This window comes from Bactrocera latifrons, unplaced genomic scaffold (genome assembly GCF_001853355.1).
Source record: "Bactrocera latifrons isolate USDA-ARS-PBARC rearing strain unplaced genomic scaffold, ASM185335v1 scaffold_359, whole genome shotgun sequence".
In the NCBI taxonomy this organism is placed as follows: domain Eukaryota; kingdom Metazoa; phylum Arthropoda; class Insecta; order Diptera; family Tephritidae; genus Bactrocera; species Bactrocera latifrons.
In genome coordinates, this window is record NW_017537000.1 from 264,659 (window position 1) to 276,083 (window position 11,425).

An 11,425-nucleotide genomic window follows, 5' to 3' on the forward strand; every position below is an offset into this window, starting at 1 on the left:
ATTCGCATCAAGAGGGTCAGTCATTGGACTAAAGATAGTCAACTATCGTCTATACTTTAAATAGACAACTATCGTCTATACTTTAAATAGAAAACATGAATTGCGTGAGCACAGTCCCTCGGAACAATTCAAGCCTTAAATCCGAGTGCTTAGCTACATTAAGAACACCCTTAATGAACTATYGCGCCCATTTGGTAACATCAAAAAATCATAACTGTCATAGTTTATGATATTTTTTTTTTTAAATACAATTGAATATTCCTTAAACAGATATATAAAATATCCGTAATCCGCGTTTTTATTTTATTTTGTAGAAACTTATTTTAAGTAGAGTCCACGAATTAACACAATGGAAGGTGAGTTTTCTCTCTAATCGAATCTATAAAGTGAAAAATAGATAAAATATGAAACTAAATTGATTACACGGGAGCCTTGAGGGACTTGAAAGCGCTGGAAAATATACAATTTTCAATATGGAGCMGTTGAAGTATTGTATATAAAAAGCTCTTGTCAAAAATTCGCCATAAAACTTTAGTATCTCTGGATCGACGAAGTTTAGTTTTTTCTGTTTTTTGTATTTTTCTTTGAATCGGAATTTGTTTTTCGAAAGCTGCAGAAGTCTAAAAGTCATATAATTGTAAGTTTATAAAAAGTTACCTCCATAAAGAAGTGTACCTCTTTCCATAAGCAATTTGAGACCGATTTCGGATYCAACTGAAATTGTATGCCAGTTCCCTTAAACATAATATTTGGGATTGATGTAAGTTGAGTATCAAGTTCTAGTAAAAATTTTCCATTTTAAGACGTCTGGTAATTTTTGGAAATTATCTTCGTCGGAATATCCTGTAGTGGCTGAATGTTGGGTTATTTTCAGCTGCTAAATCTAGTTTAATGAAGTATAGAATTAGACTATCCACAGGAGGTATAAAAAATCGAGGTAAAAGTTCTACGGAACCTATGGACAACAAAATCGGCTTTCTTCTTAGGAARCATCTTCAATCATGGTGAAGTATTGAATTGGACTAACAAAAATAGTGCGTTGAGGTAAATGTTCCATAGAATCTTAAGTCCAATTGAACAACATCAACTTTCCTCTTTAGGACCACCTTCATCTACCTCTTGAACGCACTATATGTTCAAGAGGTAGAGTGCTGGTACCACAAAATGTCTTTAGCTTTGACTTGACGATTAATAGCCCTATTGATTTCAACATATTTACGACGAAGTTGATATAATCATGCATACATACATATATACAGTTAAAGTACTAAGTATAAAGGCAGGAGTAACAATAATAAATTGTCTAAACTGCCAATGAATATTGGAAAAGGATGTGCGTGCGAAAATCTGTTGCGTGAGCATATGCCTGCGGGTGGCTAATTGCACTGAACGCATACACTTATGAATATATAATATTATTTTTGCACTGTATGTACGCGCTTTTCCTCATGGTTGACCTACTTCGACGGTTTGATTTGGCCGTTAATTTCGCTGGGTTCATTGGTTGCAATGCGTACTGTTATTTCATTAGCTAGAGCACTTGCTAAGCGTTAGTTTGATTTTGATAGTTGTGGTGATATGTTTACTAAAAAGTTAACGAAACACGAGCGAGAGGCCTTGAGGGCGCAAAGACGTGAGACGCAGTTGATAAYAGCGCGGGCGAGAGCGGATAAAAGTAATTTGATACAAGATGTAGTGTAATTTCATATAAAAGTGGTTTAGTTTTAGAGATAAGAGTATTTCACTGAGGTGAAAGCTTAACAAGCTTTCATAAATTTTAAATTATAAGATTATGATTATTAATTAAAGAAAAAATTGCTAAACATTTAATGAAGGGTCATGAAAGTGAAAGAAAAAGCTCTATCATAGTGAAAGCTCTTAAGTCTTGAATGAAAGCTTCTTAAAAGTTAAACTTTATAAACACTAGTTATGTGTTTTCCCGTTTGAATAAAGGCATCGCTGCCACAGAACACATTAAAAGCTGTAAAGTGTCAAATGAAAGCTCCTCAGACAAAAAAATTATAGTTTAACTAATTTTAGCGTTCAAATAAAATCGTCGCATACATAACTGAAAAGTTAAATTTTATGCTCAATAGCGATCTGAATATGAGTAGAGTATATACTTATGCTTAACTTTTCTAAAAAATATTTGTAAAAATTAAAAGCTTTTATATTGTGGATCTATAATAAACTCCTAACTAACTAAAAAATGCAATCAACTTTGAAACCCTATAGCATAGTGAAAGYTCTTAAGCGTCAAATAAAAGCTCTTTGGAAGAAAAAGTATATAAAATAGAYATCTAATTTCAGCGTTTAAGTAAAGAAATCACATCCATTCAACAAAGTAAAAGGTCTTAAGTGACCCATGAAAGCTCCTTAGAAAAAACTCTACAAAAAAATACAACTAATTTTAGGAGATCAATGAATTAATCGCATTCGTAACTAAATCCCGAGGTTTTATGCTCGATAGCGATCTGAATCCGTAGTTATTAATTAAAATTTAAAAGTTCAAAAGCGTTTTCCTTTCGAAAATCAGTTTAAATGATCAAATCGTGGTTCTATAGTAGAATTGTATTTTTTCGTAAAGGAAAAAGAGTTAAGACTAAGTAATCTTCAGGCTTTCCTGTTTCAGTAAAAGTTTTTGGTATTGAAAAGCATAAAAGCTTTCGAAAACGACCGTTAAATTCAATGCAGTAGAAATGAAACCCTATACAGCTTTGACGAAGTGACTAAAGAAGCTTTTTACCTCACTCAAATAATACTTTAATTCACTTACCTCGATATTTAACGAAAATTATTAAAAGCTMCGAGTACTAACGCAAAAGCTCATTTAAGCTCAAAATATTGCAATATATAAATTTATAAATCTCTGTACCCTCCCTCTTTTCTCACTAGGCTTTATTTATGTGGTGAATCCGCCAGAAATTCCACGTGTTGCCTTCGGATCTTGTATGGAGCGTATTACGTTGCCTATGTCGGGACCGGGTCTCTCGTCATTCATGCGCAAAATACAAGGTGAAGTGCGTGATTTTCCCGGTCCATTCGAGTATGTGCACAGCAAGGAGTCGTTAGATAAAAAAGTGAGCAGTAAAAATAATAATGTCTTTTCTTTTTTGATATTCTATTTCCCACTGCTTCCTTAGTATCCATCTGCGTATGGTTATTCATCGTTTGCTAGTAAATTGCCGCGCCTACCGCCCACTGATATGTCACGCTTTCCACCAATTGGCGCTTATAATGTTGAACCGAAGAAGAAAATCAAACAAGCCGCACGCCCATTCAATATCGGCACGAAACGTGTTCAAATAAAGAAACTCGTAACACCATGGTAAGCCAAAGTGATACCGTTACTTTTATTGTTGTATTGTATAATAAATTTCTTTGTTGGTCTCTGCAGTCCAGCCGATTATGCAGCCGACCAACCTCGATCCAGTCTTAACATATGTTCCGCTTTTGGTTCGCGACGCATAATTTGGCCAGCCGTTGCCGTTATTTGCACACCCGTGAATATCGCAAAATGCTCCAAGTGCAATAAAACTCCGGTCGGCGATTATTTCCATCAATTTCAATTGAATTTGGATATGTGTCGTCGCTGCATGAACAAGCAGTTGAAAATGTTGAAGCGCTGCTCCACCGATCTCTTCTATCGTGCACGTATGCGTACCGAATTGAGTCTATATCGACCGGTAAGGTACTGCGACTTCTTTCACGATCATCAGGGTACGACGGCGGCCATACAACATATGCCYACATCAACGTTGCGCTATAAAATCAAAACGGAAAATTATATTTACATGTTTAAGAAGCGCTGATGCGTGACGTCACGAAAYGCAACTCTGCGCTACATATGTACATACAGAGATAGATCGTAATCTTTTATAAAGAATTTAGAAAAGCTCTGTATGGCAATAAAAGCATTTTTGTGCTTTATAAATGCAATTAATAAATATTTTTCTAAAACTAAAASTAAAATGCTTCAGTAAACGGTAGCGAAAGCTTTGAACAGTGAAAGCTCTTCCAAAAAGCTTTTGCATAATAAGGTTATCAAACAAGTTAAGTTAAGTTATTAAGTTGTAGATATGTTTGTTTAAGAAAAACGGTGGCGAAGGCTTGGTAAAATGAAAGCTCGTTCAAGCAACTCTTGCATACTGTGATTGTCAAACTTTGCTGCGAATAGTTTTCACGTCTGGAGTCTTTCCAACTGAAAGCACAAAAAGACCGAAAGCTCAAGAAGTCATAATTGATTGCTGAAAATTTATTTTTACGACCTCAGCGAGGCATATAAACTAATTAGCTCAAGTGACCAAAAAACATGAAAGCTCTTCCAAAGAGCTTTTGAATACTAGGGTTATGGAACTATGATTTGAATTATCTTCATGTTAAAACTATTTCAACTTCAAAGCACAAAGCGAGTTAAAGCTCAGGTAAGCGAAATTAAGCGATGATGATTAAAGATGAAAGCACTTCCAACCAACTCTTGAATACTAAGGTTGGCAAACTTTGCTGCGAATAATTTTCACGTCAGGCACATTTCCTACTGAAAGCACAAAATGACTGATAGCTCAAAAAGTCATTATTAATTGAAAATTTATTTTTACGACCGCAGCGAGGTTTATACATTTGGAAATATGAAATGATACATCTAAACATGCATAAAGTAGTTTAAATAACCAAAAACCATGAAAGCTCTTCCAAAGTGCTTTTGAAAACTTATGTTATGAAAGTTTGTTTTGAATCATTTTCGTCTCAAAAGTATTTCAAACTGAAAGCACAAAACGAGCTAAAGCACAGGTATCCAAGATTAAGCGAAAAAGATTAAAAATGAAAGCTCTTATAAAGGACTTTGAAAACACATTGTTCTGGATAATTTTCATCTATGGAGTCAAAATGACTGAAAGCTCAAGATTAGTTTTTACGACGCCAGCAGGACATAAAGACTCAGAAACCTTGAACGATGCAAGCCGATTTGCACTAAGTAACTCATATGACCAAAAAGAAAGCTTTAAAGCTCCAAAACATCGAAGTTACTTGCGAGAATGTTCTTAAATATAAAGCTCCTTAAGGTGCTTCTTATATTAGGCATATTACTTAATAGCAAGATAGCTTCTGTAAGTACAAAAAAAATAAAGCTTTATAGCTCACCAAGCTTTATTGAACTTAAAATTAAAAGCTTTTAAAAATTTTTGAGAATACTGTAATATACCACATTATGGTACATAACTTGCGGCTTCGTGTGAACTCAGATCACTTTATTCTAGATACTTTAAAATATATCTCCAATCTGGCATCCCCCCATTAAATCAAACATCCGTAAAGTGTCAATATTCCAAATTAATTAAAATTGTWTTTTCTTTTGTTTGGCTTAAAAGAAAATTGTCCGAATCTTTTTCCAATTTCTGSCCTTACAAATTTCGCACATTTTTGGATCAGATATTTCTCTCAAACCGTTGGAGTGATTTTATAAACTTACAATGTTCTCGGCGGAAGCGGCACTAGAACTAGAAAACAAAATAAATGGTGAAAGCGCTATTTTTCACCTAACCTATAAGTTAACTAATATTTGTAATAATCACTAGAGTTTCCTTATGTCATTGCTGAGTTTAAAAGGCCCGAAATCGCTTTCGGCTCCGGCACGGAACGCTTCACACGCAAGTCGACACTCCATAAAAGAAGAAGAGCAAGAGTGAAGTTCATCATAGGGGAACAACTTGAGACACCAGCTTATAAATATGGTCTATTGCACAATGTAAAGTATATATGTCTGAGATAACGGTAAAAGTATGTACGATTAGTAAGTTTACGCCATTTAGTATCCCTCAAACCGTGGCTATACCGCTATGGCTAATCGTTCGCCGCGTTTCAAATTACCACCCGAATCAGAGTATCCCGCATCGAACGCTTACGATTATGTGAAACCAGAAGCAACTGTAAAAATGTGTTATCCATTTAATACCAGCGATGCTAGATCTAGACTGCCATCGGGCAAACCCATCGGACCATCGTAACAGCAGAATGAAATGTAGGTGATTAAATATATAAAAATATTTTTTTACTTTTTCCTCGCAGACCTTGCGATTACTATTTGTATCGACGACGCGTCCAACAAGTAGAGATGGGTTTCGGTAAGCAGCGTTACGTAATACCAGGCTACGCCGTCTTCTGTGGCAGTGAAAACAAGTCGCGGTGTTTTAAATGTCAAACTCAGCCAGTCGGCGATTACTATCACAATTTCGACGTGCACTTGGACCTTTGTCGGCCGTGTATGAATGCCGAACTAGCAGAGTTGAATAATTGCAAGTATAATCGTTTRAAACGTTCGAGCCGACTGCGTGAGTTGGGTAAATTCAAGCCGGCGCGTTGGTGCCATTTCTACCACAAACATTACTCTGGCAATTTAGCGGTGAACAAGTTTCCGCTCACCACTTTACGCTTGAAAAATCGGGTGGAAAACTACTTGCAGTCGTACGACAAGCTGTTGAAATGGTATGTGCAATATTGAAGATCGATCACAGCTCGAGGCATAAAGTTCTAAGAGGCGGTGAAAATTGAAAAAAAAAAAATTAAAAATACAAAAAATATATAAAATACAAAATTGCAAGAAAAAATATTAAAATTAAATAAAAGCTAAAAAAATATATATAAATTCACAAAGTAATACAAATAAAAAAAAAATATATAGAAATTAGTTCAAAATTAAAAAAAAGAAATTCTTAAACTGTGTCCTTGAAGATCTTAAATGTAATCTCATACTGTACTCAATGAAAGTAAGAATTTATTATAAACCAATAAAATTGCTTCAATTTTTATCGCATGTCAGTTTTATAGGTTAAGTTTAGAGACCACAGCAATCTTCTAAGATGAATAAGTCCGGAACTGAAACTTCAACCTCCGAAATACGAAATAAACTTCCAAATATGTCACTGGGACCAACACAAATTTTGCAAGACGGTTAAGTCTGAAACTGGGTACTACTGGGTTAACTGAAAGCGTTAGAGCCTGGATGTTGAACCCACGAAATACGAAATTAAACTTAAAATATTGAAAAGACTCACTGAAATTTTTTAAAATCTTTTAAGACGACTGAGTAGTAGCTAGTTGACTGAAAGCATCAGAGCCGGGAGGCTTTAATTTAAAAAATACCAAATAAACCTCTGAATATTGAAAAAAAAAAACTCTCTTAGGCCAGCATAAATCTTCTAAGATGACTAAGTCCGAAACTGTCTAGTACCCAGTTGACTAAAAACGTTAGTGCGCGATGTTTGAATCTCCAAAATATGAAATAAACTTCTAGAGATTAAAAAAATTATCTTAGACCACCAAACATCTTATTATACGACCAAGTCCAAGTCCGAAACGTAGTAGTATCTGGTTGAAATACAAAACAAATTCCCCAGTATTGAAAAGAAACTTTTTGAGACCATTAAAAATCTTTTATGACGACTAAGTCCGAAGCTGAGTAATGCCTAGTTGACTAAAAGCGTTACAGTCCAAATGCTTGAACCGCAAAAATACGAAATAAACTTCTAAATATTGGAAAAACTTTGTGACCACATAAATCTGCTGAAACGACTAAGTTCGAAACTGATTAGTACCAATTGACTGAAAGCTTTAGAATCAAAATGCCAGAACCCCCAAAATACRTAATAATTTGGAGACTCTGTGACAAATACACATCTTCTAAGGCGACTAAGTCCAAAATGGGTAGAACCTGGTTGACTGAAAGCGTCACAGTCAAGTTGAGTGAATCATAGACTCGCAAAGCCCTAGTTTTCTAAGAAGGAATTAGTAAGAGGGTTTCAACTAGCAAAATATATGCCTAGATGTTAGATTAAAAAGACCACTTCATATAGAAAAAACCTTGCGATCGCGCTTGTATAGTTTCATGCGTTCGTTGGACTTTTGTAACGCCCAGCTGATCGAATGAGGATCTCAAAAGTACAAGGGAACAATCACGTGGAAGCAGTCTCAACAAAATGAAGAGCACTTGTTTACAAGCTTATCAATCTAAAAATTTCCTACGAACYCGGTATGACCTCATCAAGAAATTGCTCGATGAACGTAGAGCTATAACTGGTCGATCTTTATGTTCATCCTCTCTAGCGTGAAGCTTCGAAAATATTAGTCACAGTTACACAGCTAAAAAATACCATTAACAAGGTTCTTGAACATCGCAGTTACATTGAAAAAATTTTTAACATATTTTTTTGAAGTTTCCCGAAAATAAAAATCCAAAAAATGTTTCAGTACAAATTTCTTTTTTGGCTCCGACAGTCATTGGAGAATATTTGTGGTTTTATTTCGCTCTTAGCCGCGACGTTTTTATACATTTTTCATAAATATTTTTTATTTATTATTTTTTTTTATGAAAAAAAAAATTGTGTGTGGCCAACAAAATGTATGACACTAAAGGTAATATTTCATTTTTTTACTAAATCGTCATGCTATCACATCTAACAGTTCTAAAATTGTTGCAGAGAACTTCGAGTACGTTGTTGAACTACCCAAARCACCAGATCTTGCTTTCGGTACTAAAAAAGAGCGAAGGGATACGCTCTGGCCCTACGAGCCGAGAGGAAGCGTTACATCTCATTGGTCACTTATGTCTTTTAGCAGTTTAAACAAAGAGGTGATGATGATGATTACAAGAATATTGATAAACACATTTAAAAAGTGAGCAACGAAGTTAATTTGAAGAAGTCGACCAATAAATATGTCTAGTTCGAGTTKTGTTTGGAGGAGATCAGAAAAGCTTAATGTGGCTTAATGACTTCATGACATGATGTACAGCCTGAACACTCGCCAAAGACTCTTGAACTTGCCGAACTTTCTGTTTAGATAAGAGTGTTAGATGACCGATTATAAAATCCAAGTCCAACTGTCGTGGGACAACTTCGTCGCTCGCTTAGAAATTTTAAGGAAATAAAAAAAAAATAGGCTAATTTTTTACCCAGTGTCCCTCAAAGTTTGGCTGTTCGCCGCTTGTCAGTCAAACCCCCCGTTTTTCCACATTTAGAGAGGACGATAGACCGGCCGTTGGCCAATACCTTACAGAAGGTGGCAAACCCATAAAGCAGTGTAAAAAACCTTTTAATGTTGGAGCTGCTTTAAGGAAGGAGCCAACATTTCTGACACCTGCGTAAGTATCGTCACTCATTACTACACAGTTCCTAACCTCTGGCCGACCAAACTAATACCGTTATACATCAAACACTCTCCCTTGTACTCTAACATTATCTGAGCATGCTCGGATCTGCATCGCTCTTTCTCTCTCATCCAGCCCAACCACTTATCCATATCACATAAAAGTACCTGATCGTTTCAAGTATTGTCTCGCTTTCGGCACACGTCGTGTAATTTGGCCAGCAACGCCGATTTTTTGCAGCGCTAGAAACTATATGAAATGCTTTCGTTGCCAAGAACAACCCGAAGGCGATTACTATCACAACTTCAAGTCGCAATTAGATATATGTAGACGCTGTTTAAATAAAGAGGTGAAGGAGTTGCGTCACTGCAAGACCGATGATTACAAACGCAAGCTAACGTTAAGAGAGTGGAGTGAATTCAAGCTGGTGCGGCATTGCAGCTTCTATCATTTGCATAAGAGCGGAAATATGAAGTCAACGCTGATGACAAAAAGCGATTTGCGTAAGAAAATAAATATGGAGAACTACTTATATCAATATTATCCGGTGTGGGATAAGCGTTACGTATGAAATTGTTGGCTGTTGATGTGAGAAGAACGCGAGCGTCAATAGAACACTCGCTACCTTTTGGAATATTTTCGAATGTATGTATGTGTTAAGGTTTGAAAAGTTTGGTATACCATATAAAATTACAAAATTAAAAAAAAAAAGAACAATAAGAAAACCAAAAATATACAAGAAAAGCAATAAATTACAACAATGTAATATACCTTTAAATAGTTATTTCCTTTGAGTGTCGTTTTAGCAACATTTCGCAGGGGTTTCGCGGGAGCAGGCGCCAATTGGAGATTCCAAGTGGGACCTGGCAATTCTCCACCTGGCCTTTCCAACGGAGTGGAGGTCTTTCTCTTCCTCTGGAGTTGGAGTGTTCTCCTCCATCCGGACGATATGACTTAGCCGGCTTAGCCGCTGTCTCTTAATTCGCTGAAAGATGTCAATGTCGTCGAATATCTCTTACAGTTCATCGTTCCATCGAATGCGATACTCGCCGTTGCCAATGCGCAAAATACAATAAATATTCCACAAAACTTTTCTCTCGAAAACTCGTAACGCAGGCTCATCAGATGTTGTCATCGTCAATGCCYCTGCACCATATAGCAAGACGGKGATGATGACCGACTTGTAGAGTTTGGTCTTTKTTCGTCGATGGAGGACKTTACTTCTCAATTGCCTACTCAGATCTGTTGGCAAGAATTATTCTGCGTTGGATTTCTGGACTGGCGTTGTTGTTGGCGTTAAAACTGGTCTCAAGATAGACGAAATTATCTTCGACTTCGATGTTATGACTGTCAACAGTGACATGGGAGCCAGGTTTCCGACTGTTTGTTTGATGATTGGAGATATTTCGTCTTGCCCTCGTTAATTATCAGACCTATTTGCTTCGATTTCTTATCCAGTCTAGAGTAAGCATGCGTTCGTAATGTATAAAACACCTATTCAGGCGTCGAAAAACTTGTCATACGCTGTCACGACTTTACGGTAGATGACTAATCAAATCGATGTTTTGCGAGCTCAGAATGCATCCGTCGATTTGTGCGAGCACGCATTGTGGTGGTGAAGGGTGATCCGTTTTTGGCGGTTAGTTGCCAAACCCCGAAATATAACATCCAATTTACGTATCAATCCACTTTAAGAGATCAGCTTTAACCGTTATAAAGAGAAGAAGGTATAGATTATAAAACGCGTTCTCTTTGCCGACCACGTTCACGTAGACCAGATCCTTTTTTTATTTCTTCTCTGAACAGCTATTAAAGTTGTTAGATAACAATGTCGACGAATTTTTATCAAGCTGCAATATTTTTTCATTAAGCGAAGTATTATTCCTTTTTATTGGAGGAATTTTATACGTGGCGTGTCCCAAACCCAGGGTACAAACCATGGGAAGTATTTTTCTCACTTTAGCTCGCCTTCAAACAGATGTTCTTTGGCTTCCCAGATGATACTTGGTCTAAGACCGGAAGTCCTGAGCTGCTTGAGACATATGTAAAATAATCGTTTCTGGCAACTAACAAGTGAATGGCGTTCAGAGAACTTTCCTCATCTGCTCTATCTACGTATGGCTCCATCCTCCTAGAATTCCAGAAGGACCTGGCTACACTTGGAATATCCAATAGGCGCCAAGTCCAAGTTTTCGGACACTATGCCAGGAAAATCAATCATCAATGATTGATATTCTAAGTTTAGACGTGGTGAAATTAGCACCGAAGACGGTGAATACAGTG

At 36.4% G+C, this 11,425-nt stretch overlaps 3 protein-coding genes across 3 annotated transcripts; all 3 read left to right on the forward strand.

Annotated features, from left to right (window-relative positions):
• Positions 1–240: 240 nt before the first annotated feature.
• LOC108971759 lies at positions 241–3,858 on the forward strand. The gene is made up of 4 exons (XM_018938030.1): positions 241–356; positions 2,896–3,080; positions 3,144–3,328; positions 3,398–3,858. The coding sequence occupies exons 1-4, from the start codon at positions 350–352 to the stop codon at positions 3,810–3,812; spliced, it is 792 nt and encodes a 263-aa protein (XP_018793575.1). The 5' UTR covers positions 241–349; the 3' UTR covers positions 3,813–3,858.
• Positions 3,859–5,323: 1,465 nt separating this feature from the next.
• Positions 5,324–6,607, forward strand: LOC108971754. The gene is made up of 4 exons (XM_018938015.1): positions 5,324–5,517; positions 5,577–5,746; positions 5,811–6,001; positions 6,067–6,607. Exons 1-4 carry the CDS (start codon positions 5,472–5,474, stop codon positions 6,497–6,499), a joined length of 840 nt encoding a protein of 279 aa, XP_018793560.1. The 5' UTR covers positions 5,324–5,471; the 3' UTR covers positions 6,500–6,607.
• Positions 6,608–8,231: 1,624 nt separating this feature from the next.
• Positions 8,232–9,882, forward strand: LOC108971752. Its single transcript, XM_018938013.1, has 4 exons — positions 8,232–8,409; positions 8,475–8,626; positions 8,952–9,136; positions 9,278–9,882. Exons 1-4 carry the CDS (start codon positions 8,394–8,396, stop codon positions 9,711–9,713), a joined length of 789 nt encoding a protein of 262 aa, XP_018793558.1. The 5' UTR covers positions 8,232–8,393; the 3' UTR covers positions 9,714–9,882.
• Positions 9,883–11,425: the final 1,543 nt, after the last annotated feature.